General features: G+C 37.3%; 2 protein-coding genes across 6 annotated transcripts in view; one reads left to right on the top strand and one right to left on the bottom strand.

Moving 5' to 3' along the window:
* The window catches only part of ARSK (arylsulfatase family member K), a 37974-nt gene that overhangs the window by 15686 nt on the left and 537 nt on the right, over positions 1-21751 (top strand). For 3 of the 5 annotated variants that reach the window (XM_068177028.1, XM_068177032.1, XM_068177031.1), the window contains 3 exons: positions 2057-2281; positions 2364-2624; positions 4895-5317. In XM_068177028.1, the coding sequence (XP_068033129.1) occupies positions 2057-2281; positions 2364-2624; positions 4895-4935 (527 nt within the window). In that variant the 3' untranslated portion in view covers positions 4936-5317. Of the gene's footprint in view, positions 1-2056; positions 2282-2363; positions 2625-4894; positions 5318-21751 lie in introns of those variants that run through there. The other 2 variants (XM_068177030.1, XM_068177029.1) reach the window with 2 other exon arrangements.
* The window catches only part of PCSK5 (proprotein convertase subtilisin/kexin type 5), a 220552-nt gene continuing 205269 nt past the window's right edge, over positions 6469-21751 (bottom strand). Inside the window, exons 28-37 of the mRNA XM_068177017.1 lie at positions 19172-19255; positions 18508-18703; positions 16060-16277; positions 14794-15030; positions 14095-14325; positions 12344-12521; positions 11100-11317; positions 9011-9126; positions 7483-7669; positions 6469-6902 (exon numbers count right to left, since the gene is read on the bottom strand). Of these exons, the coding sequence (XP_068033118.1) occupies positions 6499-6902; positions 7483-7669; positions 9011-9126; positions 11100-11317; positions 12344-12521; positions 14095-14325; positions 14794-15030; positions 16060-16277; positions 18508-18703; positions 19172-19255 (2069 nt within the window). The 3' untranslated portion in view covers positions 6469-6498. The remainder of the gene's footprint in view (positions 6903-7482; positions 7670-9010; positions 9127-11099; positions 11318-12343; positions 12522-14094; positions 14326-14793; positions 15031-16059; positions 16278-18507; positions 18704-19171; positions 19256-21751) is intronic.

Here is a 21751-nt window from a genome sequence, read left to right as displayed (position 1 = left end):
AGTCTGGAAGGCTTGCTCTTCAAGAGGCATCACACATACACTGCAATTGGCTGGAGAACATACGTGAATAAAACTGTACTTCTAGCAGTAAATGTCAGTGAAAACCCCACTTCTATATTGTTTTAAGTTGATTTTCTAAAAAGTAAACAGAAGTTATCTGTTTGTGTTTTCTCAGAACTTTTGAACCAGTTATCCAGTGAAAAATAGGATATAAAATCTGAGTGGCTTTCTCTTCCAAATTTTGACATCAAATTGTTATGTGTATATATCTGTACTAGATATGGATCTTATTATACAAGTTATGGTAGCCTATATAAAGAGTTAAAAATCCTTCTTTTATTTCTTTCTCTCTTTTCCCTATGTAACATAATTGTTCAGATGGTTTAACATCCTTCTGTCTTTTCCTCCTGGGGGGTTTTTCATTTGGGTTTTTTTTCCCCAGAATTTTGTGTGCAAAATTCATCCCTTCTGTTCTGGCAACTCCCTTTCTCTGTACTCTGAATGTCAAAAAGGCACATGTGATGAAAATGAACACTTGAAGAGCCATCTCTATCATGTATTATGTTCTCAGTCTGCATGCTGCTGCTGACTAGTGAGGAAACAGATTTCAAATCTGTTTTTGTGACAAATTAATTGCTTTGCTTTGTGTTGTTGCAAGGAAATAATCTCTCTTAAGATGCCATCCAAATGCTTTAGTCAAGACTGCCTCCTGCACTGACTTTGAGAATAAAGTGCAAATGTTTTGATTGCAGCAGAATCTGTTTGATACGAATGTACAGTTGCAAGTGCAATAGCTCTTGCCCTTTGTAACAGGATGTAGCATAATCTCCGGGCAGAACTAGCTTTGTTGATCTGTATGGAAGTACCTTTGGCTTTCTATTGGAAAAGCAGAGCTTTTATTGGAGCTGTTGAATTCTTTGCACATAGAGAATCCAGTTACTGCAAGTAATAGCGTTACTGGTTTAGGATGACATAAGAGCCTATATCCCTTTTTCATTTGTTGATATGTAGTATGTATTTGTTCAAATTTTTTTGCCCATGCATGGCCAGGAGCTGCTTGCTGGGTTTACACGGGTCTTCCTAGTATTTTGTCAGATGCTGGCTGAGTAGAGGACAAAAAGGAAGACGTGTGCTGATGAAGGAAAGAGTCACCTATGAGCAATTTATATGTACAGAGTATACCACTCAACACTGAACAGATTTAATACTGCCATGGTGCCCTGTGAAATGACAAGTTCTGAATTTTGAATTACTATAAACAATGTTTAGTGGGCTGATTAAAAATAGCAGAACCGTCACACATGGTTTTTAGGATATGTTTGGGATTCTCAGCTATGTTTTTCAGAATGTTTCTGAAAAACCTTTGCAGTCTTTTAACCTGATGTTTGGGAGCTAGAGAATCTTGTGGTATAAGTTAATGCTGAGGAGCTTATGGATATTTCAGCATCCTCTAGTGGCCATCTGGTAGGTTACAGAGTCATCCAGTGTTTTCCATACATGCACTATGTTGATACCATCTCAAATATCATCTTTATCTCCAATTCTGCCAGAGAAGCAATTGGCCCTTCTCCTCAAGTGTCCCCACCAGTTATAGGTGAAAATAATGGCCACCTTTTATGAGGCATTTCATTATTCACTAATGAAGAATGCTACAGCACCATTATTGTTCAAGAAATAAATGGTTACAACATGTTGGATGTGGAGCTTTTAGGGTCCTTTCATGCTCTATTATTCTTTTTCTTCTGCCTGATATAGTCAGAGCAAAAGAGAAATGTTTTCAACCGTGATTAAGGAATAAAACAGCACCATCCTTCAAAGGAGATCCCTTTTCACAAGCCTCTGTTAAAGGTTAAGTTACACATAGGTGATATATTTGATCAGGATGCTGGGCAGCTTGCCTTGGGAAGTTCCTTCAAGTATTTATTATTGTGTATTTTGGGATAATAATTAGGAGAGCACATTTTATTATCAACATTCAGACATTGGTAGCATTGTGTTAGACTTTTTTAGTCATGAAAACTGCCGTAACATTTTGATTTTGTGTATCTTTCCTTAGATATAGCAAGAATTCCTGTCCCTCAGAACCTCAGTGGATATTCTCTTATACCGCTGCTACATGAAAAGGCTGAGAGCAAAGCATCACCCAGAGGACCTCGGCCCTCATGGGTGCTGAGTGAGTTCCATGGGTGCAATGTGAATTCCTCTGTGTATATGCTAAGAACTGGCAAGTGGAAATACATCACATACTCGGATGGCTCTTCAGTACTGCCCCAACTCTTTGGTATGCTGCTTTTATGTCTTGACTGACTCGTTAATTTACTTTAGAGCAAATTGAATCTTAACTGACTTTTTGTTTGTTACAGACCTTACTGCTGATCCAGATGAGCTTACAAATCTTGCCATAAAGTTCCCAGTAACTGTACATTCTTTGGACAAAATACTTCGCTCTATAGTAAACTATCCAAAGGTTTCTTCTTCTGTTCAGGAGTATAACAAACAACAGTTCATCAGTTGGAAACAAAGTTTAGGTCACAATTACTCAAGTGTTATTGCAAACCTTAGATGGCATCAAGACTGGTTAAAGGACCAAAAAAAATATGAGAATGCAATTGAAAAGTGGCTTGGTAAGTAGATACAGACAACCTGGGTTTCATTTGAATGAGGAAATAAAAACATTATGCATTTGTAATATTATGCTGTATTTCAAATGTTAGAATTATTTTCATATATACCCTATTGAAAGTAAAGATAACTGAACTGTTACTGTTTTGTGTCGAAAAGCCAAGAGTATTTTATATAACTAGCCAGCACAACAAAACTAGAGTTTTAGATGTTATTGTTCTGTAAGTGTAAGTAAGTGTATATAGAAAGGGTAGTGTGCAAATACTAATTGTGTGTATGTAATAGTTAGCTGATTGCAAAAGTACAGAGCATTAAACATGCAAACTCAATAGGAACTTCCATTTATAAGGAAAAGCAAGGATTATAAAATTTAGTAAAATAAAGTGCCGGTTACGGTGAAATTCCCTGTGTGTAAGTCTAGATTAAATAGACATTCATCGAAAAGTTGGTAACCAGTGCAGGTCTGAACATAGATTTGGTTTGTACGAGTACTTAACTATATCAGCATTCCTGTGTTACATGTGATTGATTCCCCACATTTTCAAGGTCTGCCTGCTAATCTCTTGCTTCTCTCTGGTCATCATCATAAATTAAAAAAAGAAAAAAAAGCCAACAAAAAAGCCCTTCTTGCCAAACCTATGAGTAGAGCAGTTCTCTGAAAAATGATAGGGTGATTTGCATGACATAAAATAAAAACTGCTTGAATGCAGTTAGATTCTGCAAGTAAATGCTTTAATGCACATCAGTGATTGGAGAACTGAAACCTAAAATGTACACAGAGGAGATACAATTGAAGCTTGCAGGAAGAAAAATACTGTTTCCCATTTTTCCAGTGACCTGACCAAAAATAGTAGTTTTGGAAAAAGGTAAGATTTAGATAACAACTCTTCCATTTATGGGGATATGTAATTACAGCAGCTAGATTTGCTAATTTTTGGTCACCATCATTGCTGCTATAGTACCAGTTCAGAATGACATTATACTTAACACATAAAATGTTTTCTGGAATCTGTTTTAAATGCTCAGTAATAGCAGTAAGCCAGTAAAAATAAACATAAAAATGAGACATATTTTCTGATGGCTCCACACTCATTTCATGAGCAACTTCCCACACAGAGTTAAAAAATCTTGAAACCCTGTAGCACGTGCTATATATAATTATTTTTATAATTATATATAATAATATATATTGTATTTTATAATTCTTATTAAAATGAATTCAGGTATTGTTGAAATTACTTAAATAAAAGAAATGGGCTGTGTAATTTGAGGAAGTATTTATATCCATGTGAAAATTTGCTCAAGAGAAAAAAGAATAAAGAGATTTCCTCAATTTCCAGAGGCCTGGACAGAATGCAGTACATTGTCCAAAACTGAGTAAAATAAAATTTTGGAGAACTGTCTGTGTTTTGTATGTGTGCTTTTTAATGATTGAATGTTTAAAATGTGGGGAAAATTGTATTTTGTCAGTTCTGTGAACAGTGCTTTCCTTGAAGAGATGAGCTTTTGAGACTAACTAATGTTAGGTTTAGAAAAATGGCATTTGTGATGCTCTCTGAAATGGAGGAACAAATAGGGAAAAAGCCTTGCAACCACATCTTGTGCCACAGACTGTCCAGAGAAGCCCAGTGCATGGGGACAGGCTTCTTGAAAATTCAGGAATGGGACAGCTCACAGAGCAGAGCTTGTTGTTGTTTGGGAGACCACATAAAATCATTCTTCTGCTGGGTCACATGGCTTGCAATCTGATTGTAATATGGAATATGTATCCTCCAAAAACACAAAGGAGAAAGATGAAAAAGAAATTATTTAAACAGAAGGCTGCACTTGCTAGTGTGGTATTTAGAAAAGTTTTAGTATCTGTTAGTCTTGAGGAATAATTAGAAAGATTTTGTTTTCCAGGAGACTAGAACTATAAATTTTTGTGACAATGGGACTCAGAGCTGGGAAATGGTGATGATATGTAACAAGGACTAGAAAAGATTAAAAAATAATTGGATGCCTTTATTTCAGGAAAAAGTGTAAGGAACTTGTGTTCTTTGTAAATTTTTTTGAAGCCTTCCTTGGTTCTACCAGTTTTCCATGAAGTTTCTTTAGAAGCAAGAGTAGAATTATTTCATTGTGCTTTTATCTTCTTGGTCTCCTTGTAGACTCTTATCAGGGATTCCTAGTTGTAAACACTTTAAAGGGATACAGGTTCCTAAATTTTGTCTCTTTGAGTACTATTTTCAAACATAACACTTTCAAAAATATTCAAAAATCTCTTTTACAGGAGATGTTGATGCTCTTCTGGGCATCCATGTTAGGTATTGATATCTGACTGGCTGGATTGGGATGGATAGACACCCTTCCCCAGCAAATCTAATTTAAAGACCTCTTCAGGAGTCTGGCAAGTCTCTGACCAAGATGCTTTTTCCCTGCTTTGGCAGATGGACCCCATTGCCCCCAGGAAACCTGGGCATGGCAAGAGGGCTGAGTAACCAAAGTCCTGATTATGGCACCATGGTTCCAATAATTTTTTGCCCCTGCCAGGGTCATCTGGCCATTTCATAATAATATAATTTCATAACCTGTGAGCCCACAAACAAAATGCACATTATCATTCTGGTTTCAGATTGCTTAGGCATATCTAGGCATAGCCTTTGAAATGTGAGGAAGTGTGTCAAAGCACATCCTCACAGTTGTGTTCTGAGCCATTAGCAACAAGAATAAAGCATAGCTAAACATAGGTACTTGTTTCAGCTTTTGTGAAGTCATGTTACCTTTAATTCCTCTCTCTTACTGAAGGTGCAATGACTAGAAGGTAAAATTAAAATTGGAAGCAATAAACCTCTCCATAAAACATCTTTAATCTTACAGATGGAACTATCCTGAGGTCTTTAGGCGAGATTTAATGAAATGTAGTGAATAACAGCATATATAAGATGGCTAAAGAATTTATTCTTCACAACAAACAGCCATACTTTTCTTTAGAATTATAAATTTTTATTTCTGTAATAGTAATAAAAGTTATGAGAAAAGTGCAAATATCCCCTTTGCCATTGTCTGAGCATCCTGAGCCATTTACAATATAAACACCACCTGCTCATGGTGCAGAATTGATGTGTGTTTGTGCCATGCTTATAGACAATATTGCCCTTTGTTGTAAACTGAGAAATTAATCCATAAAATGCAAGATTTTTTGATAAACACTGCAGTAAAGATTAATCAGAGGCTGATATATAAAATATTTTTGTTCTATTTGATACAAGCTGTGAATAAGATGTAGTTATGAGAAGTAGTTAAAATCCTAGGTCTTAAAATATCATGTCATAAATACACAAATTCACAGGAAAGTACACTGTAAAGATTACGAAGTGGAATGTGTTTGCTTCAGGGAGCACCAGGTGATTATGAAGAGAATCTAAGTAAATTCCTCCAAGCTGCCTATTCTATTTATTAATTGCCGAGTAATTCTAATCACAAATTAGTGAGCTACTGGCACCCTCTCCCAGTAGCATTCATCAAGTAGATGCACCCATCTTGCTCATCACATTTCTAGTAGTGATTGGCAGGGTTCTCCAAAAAGGGCGGAAGAAAAATTTGTGTTAGTTACACAAATACATATTGGGAAAAGATTATTCTCCACACAAATGTGTAGAAACTTGGTCTCTTAACCAGATTATATCCGGAGTGCTACTTAAAAGCCTAGAAAATATTTGTTTAGAAAAAAAGAATTTCTAGAAATATTTCTATAAATTATTCTTCTTTCACAATAATTAATAGCAAAAAAATTGGAGGTGAGGATGCTATCAAGTAACTAAACATATTAAGTAAATAGCTGTAATTGCATAGGAAATTATTGGACTAATTTACTGTTAGTGAACTAGTAAAAAGTTATCTAAAAGAGTAACTTTCATCATCATATTCTAGCTCATCTTCCTCATCATCCTCCAAAAGTCCATATTTAAATTTGTGATATATTGTGCCATCCTTGCCCATGTATACAATGTCATCTTCATCATCATCATCTTCATAATCTCTATCTCTGTATTCAATCACTTGATCCTCATGGTAACTGGGATTCTTGTGATAGTTGCTCACAGAGGAAGGAAAGGTTTTGGAGTGATTTGTCAGCTTCTCGTACTGTCCTTTATTGACAGGCTGGGTTTTGGTTCGTGCCTTTCTCCAGATGAATACAATGGCTCCGATGACAAGCAGAAGCAAAATACAAGTGATAACAAAGAAAATAGTTTTGCTTTTTTGCCCGGGGGGTAGAGTTGTCTGTAATACGCAGTCATCTACAACAGCAATTAAAAACAAAAACAAAAACAAAAACAAAACAAAAAAAAAAAAAAAAAGGATGAAATGAGCTTGCATGTGTTTGCGTGTGTGTGTGTGTCTTAAAAGTCTAGTGCAGAGTGTCTGGCACAGTAATAGCAGTCAACAAAATACCTAGCTTTTCTGGTACCACAATGGTATTTTTGTTGTTCTTATGCAGCAAGGATATCAATAATATGGGATATCTATTATTCATTATTTGTTTTGAAATAATGAGAAAGAAGCAGAAAAGCTAGCAGGCACACAAATGCAATTATTCAGATGTCTGTTCAATGAAGTTAGCTAATTTATAAACCAGTCAGTTTGTGAAATGCCAGGCCATTTAACATAGTACCTTTGAGTGTGAGAAGTTGCCATCTCCAGCACCAGACATAATGGTTGTTATTTGAGTAAAACCTTCCCTATTTTTGATGAAGCAGTAGAAACACACTGTTTATCAATAGCACATTTTCTCTCTAGTCCAGTTTTCAGGCAGCATAATGTCAGCATAATCAACCATATAACACTTAGAACTATTCCTGCTTTTCAGTGTGGTCCTACCTTGTGTCTCACTGCAGTCACAGCACTCTGGGGTTTCTGCTGGGTCAACGTTGCTGCAGCAGGGCAGGCAGCGGCTTTCCTCCAGGAAGAGCTGCATGCTGGCTGGACAGACCGTGCAGTTGAGAGGACCAGGTCCCTTGCACTCAGTGCATGAGCTGTCGCATCTCTCACACTTGGGTTTGTTCTCCTTCAAACACAAAACACAAGCAATGCACCTCTAAAGTTGTGTGATTTGGACCTGACCTGGCAGTTCTGTTCTGTCATTCACCATTGTGGTTGTCATCTCTGGGCACCATGAGTGTCAATGAAGAAATACAATACCATATCCAAAATTTCCTATTTTCTGACTTCTCAGTGATCTGCTTGTAGGATGTGAAGTGTTGTAAGAGCTTAGAGATCTCACCTAGCTAGGCAGGATGTTAAAATTTACTCATGCTTTTAAGGTTTTTGGGCCAGAAAAGTAACTGACATGGAAGAAGCAATATGAAGTATTCTGAGAAAAATCTGAGAGTATGAATTTTCTCTCTACCCAGGGAAGAAGCAGAAGTAAGGAATAAAGGTGGTTGGAAATTTTTTAGCAAAATAGATTTCTCTTAGATTGTGTGGTTTTTTTTTTCCCTATGGAAACGGCTTAGATTCAAACACTATTCCTAAAGTCCAGGCTTCTGGGAACCTCTGTTTACAGAGACTACCAGAGGTCACTGTGATCACATCTGCCTTGCAGAATGCTCTGAAGTCAGTGGTTACAGTGTTTGCAATGTTCACAGTTGCTGGCCACGGTACATGTTCACTGTGAACATCTGGAAACTCCAATGTTTCCAGACCTTCCAAACTTTGACCAAACTTGCAGTTAGGATTGCAAGGCTGTTTATCTGATGAAAGAACCTGTGCAAGATTGCAGGATCATAGCTGTTCATAATTTCTTAGAGTCAAAGCTTTTGCAAAGACCTCCACATCTGTGTGGTCCCCAGCCTCAAATAAGGCCGTTTTTTCAGATTCAATGCTATGAAGTAGGACTGTCAAGAAAATATTCCAGGACAGAGAAGCCAGGGTTTGTAGGATCCCAGGCATACCTTGCTGCTATATTCTTGAATAAATATCTTCAAAAGGGAATTGGTGTGAAGATCTGGAAGGTGGAATGCCCAGACTTATGGTACAGACCCAAACCTAATCCTACTCAATTAAATATATAGCTGTGTTAATTTCAGCCTGTCCTTCCAGTCGAGCTTTCAGCCAGAAGAGCTGTCAATCAAAAATGCAGAGGGATTTCTTTCAGAAAAGGCATCAGAAATCCAAGAGGAAATCTCAGTTATACTGTAAAAAAAAAAACACTGTATCATTAATAGAACCGATTTGTTCATGTAGTTTTGATATCTTTGTTGACTATAAGGTACCCCACGAAGAGAAACAAGGCTTCCCTGGCCAAAAGAGGAAAAAAGTAAGCATGCTGAAAGATAGACACCATTAAAAACTCAGAGAAGAGCCATGTGTTTTTTGTATTGTGTACAAAAAGTCTTCAAGTAGGTACCTTTTGTCCTGGTGCCTCCTGCACTTTGTATTCACCCACAAAACAGTCTGAGTTGCACATTCCATTTAATAAACTGTAGCTCCATACACAAGATGTGCAGCTGAATGCTCCCTTCCCTAGACAGGCAAACAAAACAACAATATTACAACAGGAAATGTGAGCTAACTTCCTTTAAAAATTATACTGACCACTGCTATGAAGCAAAAGGATGTTTGTCAGTGGCAACAATCATTAGTGAGGAGTTCCACATGAAGCAGTTGGTATTAGAAACAGCTTGTGCCTAGTACTGGGGCTTTATGTGCAAACAAAGTTTATTTTTATGTGTTTTGATATTAATGAAAAGATTATTTCAGAATCAGGAACCTCTGATATAGTCAGGAAAATAAATTACATTGGAGCACTGAAGTAAAATTTTGGAGAACCTTCTCCAAATTCTGTTCTTCACTAAATCCACACTTGTTTGTCCTGTTAACTATTTTCAAACAACCATGAATTAGGAGATATTTATGTTTGAATAGAAAAATAAATTATTTAGCTGCATAAGAAAAAAACATTATTCACTAGGTACAGCCGGAGCACCATATGCACCTTGTGTGTCAGAGACTCTTTTTAAACACACATGCTTCATGCAGTATTTCTGTGAAACACTGAGAGGATGGGTTTGTCTTAAGTGTCAAGATACACCAATCCATTTCCCTGCATCTAGACATTTTCTGCCATGGTCTGAAAGGAAGAAAATAAAAATGCAAGGAACTGACATTAGCAGATGTTAAGCTGCTGAAGTTAGTAACCTTCTATAGCACAGAGAACTTCCTATATTACTGTGCAATGCCTGGTTTTCCTTACTGCTCTTGACAAAGAAACACCATGCTCTTTCTGATATATCAGTAATGCAGATGCATGTCAGACTGGCTTGTGTTTTGTAATTCTGTCTTTGTAATGGTGATAGAAGTTCTGTCCCATAGAATTTATGTCAAATAATGTTAAAAACAGAGGAGATGGTCTGTAAATTAAAATGCCTATCTTTTTTGTCACAAATCCAAACAGAAGTATTTCTGCTATTTTTCGTAATGTTGTTATACAATTATAAAAATTCTTGAATGTGACTTCATTCTAAGTGTAATTTCCATATATATGGTTATGTTGCAATTAGGCATTGATACTCTCCAGTATATCCACTCTCCAAAACAGTTTATGTGTTACAATGTGACATGGTCTTCTAAGCTGCAGCAAGGAACCCATTAGCTATAATCTTCTGTTGTTCAGGTAAAAAAAGGACACCAAATGGGTCCAAGAGGATTAATGCTTTTTGTTTCAGAAGTAGTTTAATTAGGAAAATTAAGAAACCAAAACCAGTGTTTCACAGAGCAAAATAGACAGTATATGGAAGTTAACATTGGGGAATACATAACTATATCAAAAGCAACAAACATCACTGTGCTTTTGATTTCTGTTTGCCTTTCAACCAAGAGATATGATTTATGGGTCTTTACTCTTCCCATTGTAGGCTGTAAAGAAGTGTAGATGGAATTAAGTTCCTTGGCTTTCATGGAGTAACAGACAGTATGACAGCTCAAAGAGTGAGGTATTTTTCAGTAATTCTTAATATTCATATGAAAAATGGGCTCCATATTTGTAAGCCCATTTTTTTTATGATGAGCATTTTTGTCATAGGCCTGGCTGATGGTAAATTCATTACTGTTGTTCCATTCACTGATTTGGCAGCATGTGACACAGTCCTAGCCCTCCCTGTTAAGTGGCTGTCTTTCTGTTTGTGCTCTGTGCTGGAAGCAGTTCTGGAGAAAGCTTGACAAGAATTCATATACTTGGTTTCACCTCAATTATCAATGCAGTAGAAATAAATCAATGGAACATGAGTGCAACATGTCACCAAGAGCCAGGAAAAGCTCAGCAGCCTCTGGGAGAGGTCTACATCACCCACTGTGGGTGATGGACACCCAAAGTCATGGACAGATTGGTAGCACTGTATGTGGTTAGTATCTGTGTGAAGTGTTCCCAGATCATGGAGCTGACATTTCAGGTGTTTTGATGACCCCTTTTTTTGCTCAAAGTAGAACATGTATTTTACCTTCACAAGTTAAACAGGAAGAGTGGCATCTCTCACAGATGTTGTTGTCCTTGTTTTCATAGTAGTACTGGGGACAAGAGCTAACACATTCGTTCGTGGAATGCAACAGGTAAAAATACGTATTACAGGAAAGACAATCTGTGGCTCGAGACCCCATACACTCCTTACAACTCTTGTGGCATCTCTCACATGATCCAGTGGAATTTTGTGCAAAATACCTGAGATAGATCAAATAGGCATAGCTTTGCATAAAGACCAGCAGTGATAGAAAAACCAACATTTGTTTAATACTTATCTTTTTATTGTGATTATATAAATTTATAAAAATTATACTAAAGTGAATATCGGTATTTGTAATCTCAGTGAAAATAGAATTAATTTAATTCCCTTTGGCCATTGGAATTCAGCTATAAAGCATGACTCTGTGAAGCACGACTCTTTGTTTACAGCAAAAATTTCTAAAATTTGGGTTGAATTGAGATATAAAGTATTGAAGTAGGGAGAATTTGTGTGATTTTGCTGAGATATGGTCATTAGAGTTTTGCAATTTAATGGGATGGACAGCTAGTGTGAACCATTGAATTCTAGTTTTAAATTAAATGGACCTGAAAGAAAAATCATAGATTCACATTCTAAATTTGAATTTCCTAAAACTGAATTTCCCAGAACACTGAATTCACATTTTAAACTTAAATGGATTAATGATAAAGCTTCTCTCTAGAATTATGAGTGCTCAGTTCAAAGTTATTTTAAGAGTTGTTTCTGTTATTACTCGCTATAAGCATTAACTCAATGCAAAAAAAAATAACTGTATCCAAACTTCTTCTCCTTAAGTGGAGGCTGCAGCAGTGGTTGGAAGCTCTTCTGCCTGTGCTCAGGCTGACTGACATATAACTTAATATACTTGTTCTGGTTCACACTGTTCTGCATAGAAATAGCCGAGACCATCCTCTGAGCATGTCCAGACCACATCTAAGCAGTTCCCATCTGGGCAACAACTTTGGAGTTTTCTACTGTGAAGGGAGGTTTTCCACCTCCCTTCCCAGTAAAATTAGAGCACTGTGATAATACAAGAGATTTTCTCCTGGAAACAAAACTCAGTTCTATTTCACACTAATGTGGAATGCTGCAGTGATCTAATTTCTCAAAGTTCTCTCTATGATGCAGCTTTTAGCAAAATTTCTCAAAGGTCTCTCTATGATTCTGCTCTTTTGCAGCTCTTAGCAAAAGATCTTGGGCCTTACCCTGCTGGACATTGGGTTACACACCCTTTTCCTTGTCTGTACCAACCCAGTTTGCAGGAAAGGCACTGTGAGCTGTGTTTTCCAGTGCAAGTGTCACAGGTGCTGTGGCATGCAGAACATTGCCTTTCTGTGCTGTCAGCATAATATCCATCTGGGCATGTTTCAACACAGGTTCTGTCTGCAGAGACAGCAATGCAAAGTAGCACATCATATTCAGTATTTGCTGCTATAAAACATCTCATGCAGCTGTACTAAAGTAAACTCTCTATCAGCAGGACATGCTGACAGATAATGTATCAGAACAAGAAAACCCAGTGTTGGGGTATAGTAATTATTTTTTATTCTTGTCAACTCATTAGTCCTCATTTCTCTGTTTTATGCATATTAGCAAGCTCTTCAGCACAGGCAAGCTTTTATCTTTGTGAAAAATAAAGTAGCATAATAATGAACAGCAGATGTGATTTCCTTTGAAATCAAAAGTAATAGGACAGGTTTTTATCTGCATTGCTGTTTTCACTAAGCACTAAGATTTCACTCTAAGCATTAATCTAATTTAATTCTATGTAGATGATGAATCTGATGGTAAAATTGAGGTTTAATGACATTTGTTTACTGGTCTTTACCCTTGTCTGTGCTTCTACTTTATGTTATGGAATTAAATGTCTTTAATGCTGCAAAGCCAGATAAGTCCCACTTTTTTCAGTGACATTTCAGTCATTGTAGTAGGAATCCTGAATGAGAAGTTAGTAGTGTTGTATTTAGCTGCAAGTGTATAAAGCTAATAAAGTAGTAGATTACAAGTTAGTTGTGCTTATGAGATATTTGTCTTGATAATTTTGCTGCTTGGGTTGCAATTGGACAAAGGAAGATACTTTCAGGTTCAGGTTTTTTTGCATTTTTATCTCAGTTCCAGTATGTTTATCTGCATTTGTCCATCAACTTTACCATTTGAAATGGTGCAAAACAGTTGAGTGTGTTGATAAAAAGGTAGGTCTGATGCAAGGTCTTAGAAATATAGGCATGTAAAATCTGCATTAGAATTAGACTCAAAAAGCTTAGGTTCACCTTTAATTTACACTGTTTTTTAGATATTTCCTGCATGAAGGATTATTTAATATTTTTTCTCCTAATGACTTTCTAAAATTTTTGTTTGCTTTTAGGAGAATATGTAGAGAAGAAATGTTTTATTGTGGGGATTTTATATTTTCCTGTTTGTTTCTGAGACTGTATAGTCTTAAACCTACTCTCTGCTCCAAAGTCAGGAAAGTAATTTTGCACCTTAGCCACCCACTAGATGCTGACTTAGTGATCCCTTTTAATAGATGTTTAAGTATTCCTTTGCTCATCAGATTGCTGCAGGGATTAAACAAGCCAACATGAAAATGTATACCTTTTATAGATACATTAATAGCAGCAAAAACAGCAACAAACCTAAGGCTAGCCCTCTTTTAAAGTCCTTGTAGGAAACAATAGGAAGAGTACTTACCAAGTAAATGAAACATACAAGTTTCATTCAGTCATGTGATTGTTGCTATTTAGAAATCCTGCATTAGTTCGGTGAACCCTGCCTCATAGAGTTTCCACATAGCCCTGCTGAAGAAATTATCTCTGCACAATTTAATTTGTCATGTCCTCCTTACAGTATTTCGATTGGTTGATGCAGCCCAAATGCTTTGCAAATGTGACAAAAACTTGTCTATTCCACGCTTTCAGTGTAGGATGAAATCTAGAGGCAAGAGAGAGACACTTACTGAGAAGATACCGGTTATTTGCACAGCTAAGACACTGGTGTTCAGTAGGTCCTGAGCAGTGGAAGCATTTCTTGTGGCAAGATTTGCAGGTCTGAATTTCCTCAAGGTAGTACTCAGTGGGAGAGCAGTATCCAGATAACATACAGTGCCCATCAGGGTTCAATATCCATCCATTTCTGCAAGTTAGGCAGGTGGTGGAAGAAGAACAAGTCTGGCATGTCCTGTTGCATGCTGAAAAGGACAAACAGTAGGAATTTCACCATTTCTGAATTTGTCTGAGTGTTATTACGGCTTTAATTTTTGAAGGAACAGCTGTAATCTCAGGATGAAAGCCTGAGGGAAGTAATTTTCAATCTTATGCAAGTAGTTCCTTAGATTTGATTTGCATCAACACTGCTTTTGCAACAGTGGATAGTCTCTAGCAATTCTGCAGCCATTCTCAGCATTTTACCACAGTGATTGCCTTGAATAATAAACATAAATATCCTGGCTACCTCCCTCCCTGCTTTCTTCAACTTTTGCTGTTCTTCAATAGACCAGATTAGTTTTCTGCATTAGCTATCCTCTTCAACTCCAAGACACTGGTAACAACATTAGCTGTCACATACAGGCCCTTAGGGGGTGACCTTTAAACAGATACCACTATTGAGATACCACTTGTATCTCAATACTCTTCTGGGGAAAACAACTGTTGCTAACCTTGGCAGTCTTTGGTGGCTTCTTCATAGTAACTCCCCTCAGGGCACTCTTTAAAACACATGCCATTGTAGAGGACGAACAAGCTGAAAGTGCATGCTGTGCAGTCATCAGAATCTGGCCCGTTGCAGTCCTTGCAGTTGGTGTGGCAGGGAAAGCAGTGCTTGTCTTCAGGGTAGAAGTGCGAAGGGCATTCCTGTACACACTTCCCGTCATGCAGGAAAAACTTGTCCATACACTCTACAGGGGACAGCAAAACATCAGTAAGCAAATGGGGAGCAAATTCTGACCTAAGTTTGAGAGAAGGTAAGTCCTAGGAAACATTAAATTCTGCATTGTATGCAATCACAGAAGTCATCAGAACACCTTGAGAAGGTAGGACTTCCTTTTTCAAATCTTTCTCCTCCAAAAGACCTACATTGGCCCAACCCTTAAATGGTATCTTCCATGCTAAAGCAAGAAACTGTGAAAAATAGGCACTTTGCTCAGCTTTGGTGATATTAACCAAGCCATTTGACACTAATATATAGATGGCCTTTTTCTGACATTTTTCAGCATTATGAACTTCCTGTAAAATTAGGAATGTACATATCTGAAGTTTTGTTTAGTTTATTATTGAAATATGAGTTTACCTAGAGTGTATTGGCCTAAATGGTTGTCATTGCCTAAAGCTGTGAATAAGTTGCTATTTTATTATAAGTATAATATGTTTGTTTATGGTTTGGTTTGTTGATTATTGTTTTTTTATTTCATCCATGTTTATGTTTCTAGAATGGCTTGCTTAATATTAACCATCCTTAATATTGGGCGGGGTGAATTTTGGAGTGGGGGGATGCATTTAGCCTCACCTGGGTATTGAGGACTTCCCTAATATCTTTCTTTACAGGGATTTCTTTCTCTAACAGGAGTCGTTATTTGCAAAAATGGTAAAGAGGTGTGAAGTTCAACTAAGCTGGGAAAGAAACACTCTGTATTTCACACTGGTGCACATACCCAAGTTTTTAAGGTTGGATACACTAGATCAAAAATAAAATCAAACCAGCAGGAATCACTGAAGAACCACAGGACCAGGCAAAGCAATGTGAAATCTTTACAGATCAATCATTTAATATCTCATCGCAATCTATTTTAGAGATTAACAATAATATGCACATCACTTTTTTTTTTTTTTTTTGCACATTACTGAATTCGGATTTGGTTTTCTGTTAGTTTCTCTTCAGACAGATCCAGGTGGATTTTATTTTACACAACAGCAGTTCCTTATAATACCTGTGCATATTTCATCATGAATACATTCCTGACACATTTCGGGGCAATGTTTGCAGATTCCTTTAGAGGCAAAATGCTTCTCTGAACAGGTAGATTTACATTCCCAGTGCTCTAGAAGCAAAGGACTTTTACAGGACAGGCATTGGGTAGCACTTCCCGTGCATGTCTTACAGGATCCACTGCATTCCTTGCAAGTCTGAGAATCATTAAAGTATCCCCTATGAAATGAAAAAAACACAAAGCAAATTGTTGGTCACTCCAGGCTATGAGAATTACAACTCTAAATGAGACTCTCCCAGTGCATACACTTCACTAGATCGAACATGTTTCTCACACAATTTTTTACTCATCTTCCACTTAACTTCCCCTGTGTCTGAAAGCAGAAAATGTACCTGCTTAGTGCTATGTGAAGGGCTTTCCTTTCTTCTTGTACCTGCTGTCTAAGTTATGTTGAACTTTTATGTCTTTATTTCCCCCTTACATAAGATAGAAAGATATATAACATTTCGGAAAACATGCAATCTCTAGTCTTGTGCAGCTGACCTGCAATACTGATATCAAGGAAAGAAAGAAAAGGGTAACCTCAGTGGCTCTAGAGAGGAGAAAGAGAAGAGACAACTCTGGAAACGTGAAGAGTAGGAAGAATGAGGGCAGGGATTGAAAAAAAAAACAAAACAAAAAAAGCAGGATATTTACATAATACCTTGCCTTACTGACAGCAGCCTAGAGATGGCAAAGAGGGAGTACATTTTGCTGGTATCTGTGGTGTCAGAGCAAATGTGGAGAGCCACAGCTGGGAGTACTAGTCATAAATATCGGAAAAAATCTGCACCTCTGCTTCAAGTGAAGATGCATAGAAGAGATGTTGAATTCAATCGTTCTACACTCTCAGAACCAAATTGTTACAAGGTTAAAGGATGGGTAAGCTGAGATTTTGAGATGCTTGCTACTCCGCAGAGCCATTGATGAAAACTAAATAAGAAGTTGAGACAGAAAGTATTCTCACAATATGTACTTTACATTAACAAATTTGTTACTTCTTATGTGCTTCTCCTTCCATTCTTGGACATTATTTTTCCAAAGAAAGTCTGGGGAGATGCATTAGAAGCAAGGTTAGAGAAAAGGTAGGAGGAGCCATGCTTGCCACATATTCTTATCTTTTTTTATCCTCCAACTTTTATCGAGGTCTTGCAACTAGTTCTCATAGTCCTGTCATCTTTTCTTGTTCCAGTGTTGAGTACCCAGTTAGCCCAGTCTTTCAAAATTCCTCTGTCAGAAATTAATTGTGCCGTAAGTCAAACCTTTTTATCCCTTTTTTATCCCTTAAAACATGTCCCCAAACCCAAGCCAACCCTCTTAATAAAGAGTCTAATTTTTTGCTTCAGTGGAGAGTAGTTGTGTCTCAAGAACTATCTCAGATTCTGAAACTGGAGTTTAAACCCTATGAACTTTGCTCAGTGATGGGAATCTATTATTTAGAGTCTTGAATTTTGGAAAAAAAGGGGGATAATAAGGTCTGAACTGACTAATGGGATATAAAAAGTTTTAGCTTTGCTATACTGACTGTTGGCGGGATAACTGGGTACTGACAAGAGACTAGTACTGACAAAAGACATAGTAATGCCAAAACACAATCAATGGTTGTATGCCTCAGTTTCTAATATTAAAAATTGTTTCTGGACTACAGTTGGCCTTATTGCAATTACCTTGCACTCACTGGGACCTTTCCTGAAGCAAACCTATTCCACTGGCCCTTACTGACTTATTCAACAAAATTACCAGGAAGGCAGTGGCAGAGAGATTGCAAGAAAAGCAAGAGTGTCACAATTTTCTGAAGAAAAAAGGTTAATCAAGCAAGGCTTTTTGTCTGCATAGCACTGGTTTTATGTATATATGCATAAGATGAATGCTGATTAAAAAAACATAGAAAAAAAGAGAACCTGATCTACTCATGTGCCTGATCTAATATCCATTGCAGTCAAATGGGAGGAATTTTAAATTCCACATATAAAAAGATATTAAAATAAATATTAGCAAAAGAGAGAAACACACATAATTAAGCACTGTATTTACATATCAGGACTCTAATACATTCACTGTCTGAGTTTATATCTGCCCTGTACTAGTTGGAGGAAGGAACAAACTGAAGAATGTCTAGAACTTTTATTATCATTTGCCATGAAGTACCATGTTCCTATTAAAGTCATTGAGAGCTGTTCCATCTTTCATAAGATTTAATGTCTTACCTTCACTTTTGATTTTTTTACTTTTTTCACTTACCAAAAGAAAATACTGTTTATTTGGGCAATCTGAAAACTACATTTACCTTAGTTTCTGGTAGCATGTGTTACATTAAGGTCTTCCTTGAAAGTTTAATAATGGATCTGAACTTTAAAGAGAAAGAGCACAGAGAAAAAAATTAGGGATCATATAAGAGGGGTTACTTACTCAGGGCACTCCTGTAAACATCTGCCTTTGTGGAGGAAGAGAACCTGGTTCTGTTCAGCCTGACACTTCTGACAGTGCCACTGGTCAGAGCACACCTCACAGTCATGCCTGCACTTCTCGCACTCTCCACTTGCAACGTTGCCAAAATATTTTGGGGGGCACAGAGAAACACAGGTATCATGGATAAGAAATTTTCCTGGCAGAAGAGCAACCCAGAGGGGTAAAGACATCAATTAGACACATATTTAAAATATTTCTGCCTTGAATGGCTACAGAAAAAGCTTTCAACTTCTCAAAAACATGAATAAAACTTGCTTTCTTAAGACATTTCCTGAAATATTTTGCTCAGACTTCACTGACATTGACAATTAGAAGGAATCATCAGGATTATCTAGGATGTCTCGCTGAAGAAATCCCTATTCAGTAATTCTTGCATGATATCTACAAATTTTAACTGAAAGGAAAGAAAAGGAATCAACAGTATTTTAACCCATATTGCCAAGGGCATGCCCTGTTGCCTGAATTCAAATGTTCATTGTCTCATTGCCTCTTAAGCTGTTAAAGGACTTTGGGGTGACCACTGACAAAAACATTCTGTGGAAGCATGTAGGATACGAAATACTACAGTCGCTTGCAAACTTATCCAAGGAAGCTGAAATGTTACCTTCTGGACATGAAGTACACACATCAGCAGATTTCTCACAGGTCATACACGAAGAGTCACAGGACAGCAATTTTCTATTTTGATCTGGGATGAAAGGCAAAAAAGTTCCTTTTTTTACTATTTGGTTTTCTTAATTTCTCCTCCCTTTAGAAGGGACACTTTATATGGCTTTTCCTAAAGTGTTTTGAAAATGCATCTCTGTGAATTTTTGGAATTCACAAAGTTGAAGAACTTAATGATTGTGCTTCACTCCTCTCTCCTTAATGTTATGTAATGGGTTGTATTGAAGGAAAATATGAATGTTTTATTCATGTTCACGCAGGCATTGTTCTGGACTGCTCATCACAAATGAGAACAATAATAATATTATTAATTTTATAAGTATCCCAATAATCTTAATTTCAGTGTAGTGCTCCAAACCCAAATACAGGTACGTTATACTAATAGATTGCAAACAGAAAGATCTAGAAAGTATGTACATTTGGGGACTTGGTTTAATGAGGTATTTCTTGGACATTTTGTATGAAATTGTTGTAGAACATCATTACCCTGTAACCTGAAATTGTGAGTCAAAAGGAGACAGAAATCATATAATCATAGAATATGTTGCTTTGGAAGGGACCGTCAGTATCATTAATGTCCAACTCCTGGGTGTCTGAACTTTGTCAGACTTGGTGCTGTGTCCATTTCCCTGGAGAGCATGTTCCAGTACTCAGTCACCCTCTCTGGGTGAAAAATCTTTCCTGGTGTCCAGTGTAAACCTCCCCTGACTAAGCTTCATGCCTTTTTCTTGAGTCTTGCCACTGATCAGAAGAGTAAAGAGATCCATACCTGCTGCTCCACTTCTCCTTGTGAGAATATGAAAACCACAATGAAGTCTCCTCTACTTTAAGCTGAGCAAACCCAGATGACCTCGGTCTCTTCCTATAAAGCTTTCCTTCCAGACCCTCCACCATCCTCATGGCTCAAATTTGGATGTTCTCTAATTGTCTTTTCCATATTGTGGTGCCCAAATCTTCACACAGTCCTCTAACTGGGGCTGCATGACTTTGGAGAAGAGCAGGACAATTCCCTTTTTGACCAGTTGTCAGAACTGTGCTTAAAGCATGCCAATACACACTTGGCCCTCCTAGCTGCCAGGGCAAACTGTTCACTTACATTCAACTTGCCACTGATCAGAGCACCCAGGTCCTTTTCCACAGCACTTCTCTTCAGCCTCTTGTTCTGTAGTCTGTATAAGAAACTAGGGTTGCCCTGTCCCAAGGTGCAGAATCCAACAATCACCCAAGTTAAAATTCATACAGTTGGTGATTGCCTATCTCTCTAATTTATCAAGGTTTGAGAATAACGCCTATTAATAGTTCTCCCCAAACTTACATACTGATCTGGCCTATTGTTTCCCTCTAAAAAGGGACCTTATGAGTGTCAAATGGAGTTGTTATGACTGTGGAAAAGCAAATTTTGATTACGCTTTGCAGAACCATCAGTTAAAAAATGACAAGGACATTAGAGCATCATACCTAACAGAAAAAAGTCTGCGGTGTAATGTGCCCGTGTACCCAGCATGCAGCTCTGTATTTTGATACAAGCAAATTACAACAATGGCTAAATGTAGGTCTAATGAAAAAATAATTATGGACCAACAGACAACACACAGAAGCCTTGTGATTTTGCTGAAAATAGAAAATAAAGATAAAACCAAAAGTTACTTGCAGGTTGAGCTGTGCACACCCAGCACACCTAGCTCATCCTGCCAGTTAAATACGTATGATTTTTGTAGGTTGATTGACAGTAATGATTAGCCAAATGCTGTGTATCACTAAATCAATTTGTTCTGCTTATTATGGCAAGATAGTTTAGAATACTCAGATTTTGAATTAAAACCATGGAAGCAAATTCTTCAAGTATAAGGACAAGGGAAGAGAGCAGGAAACTTACATAAAGCCCTTTCCCATAAGGAGGAATGATGAGTGTTATACTAAGCAGATGAAAAGTGTGTATATGTATACCATACCACAGAGGAAACAACAACAACATCAGCAACAACAATAATAATAGAATATGAATAAGAGAAGTTAGGTCCACATTCAATGTGACTGGGGATGGTCCATAACAGTATGTAATAGCCACATCTGACACTACCATTAGTGGAGAAGCCTCAAAAACTCACCGAAGTAAAAAAAGAGTCTCAATGTAACTATCCATGGAGAGCACAACTGATCACAACCTGGGTGCTTAACAGTAGGTAGTTCAGCAAGGACATGGTTAGTCACTCTTTACCAGGACTACTTGTGAATACTGCTTGTACAGGATAATGAAAGCCTGTTGTGTTGTTGCTCTTCCTGGCAGCTGGCACAACATAAAATTTATCCAGATACATCAATATCTTTAAAAGCAAAGAGATAGAAATTTACACCAATCAGTAACAAAGGTATGCATGGCTAGAGTCACTCAAGCTGCACCTAACACGGAGAACAAAAGTACAAAAGTCGAGAATGGGGGAAAAAGTATGGAAGAATCCACCAAAACTGCGGGGATTAGTCAATGGGCTGAACCTGTCTCTTCCCCCATAGTGATACC

The sequence above is a fragment of the Anomalospiza imberbis genome, chromosome Z (genome assembly GCF_031753505.1).
Source record: "Anomalospiza imberbis isolate Cuckoo-Finch-1a 21T00152 chromosome Z, ASM3175350v1, whole genome shotgun sequence".
Lineage (NCBI taxonomy): Eukaryota > Metazoa > Chordata > Aves > Passeriformes > Viduidae > Anomalospiza > Anomalospiza imberbis.
This window is presented reverse-complemented; position numbering and strand designations above follow the sequence as displayed.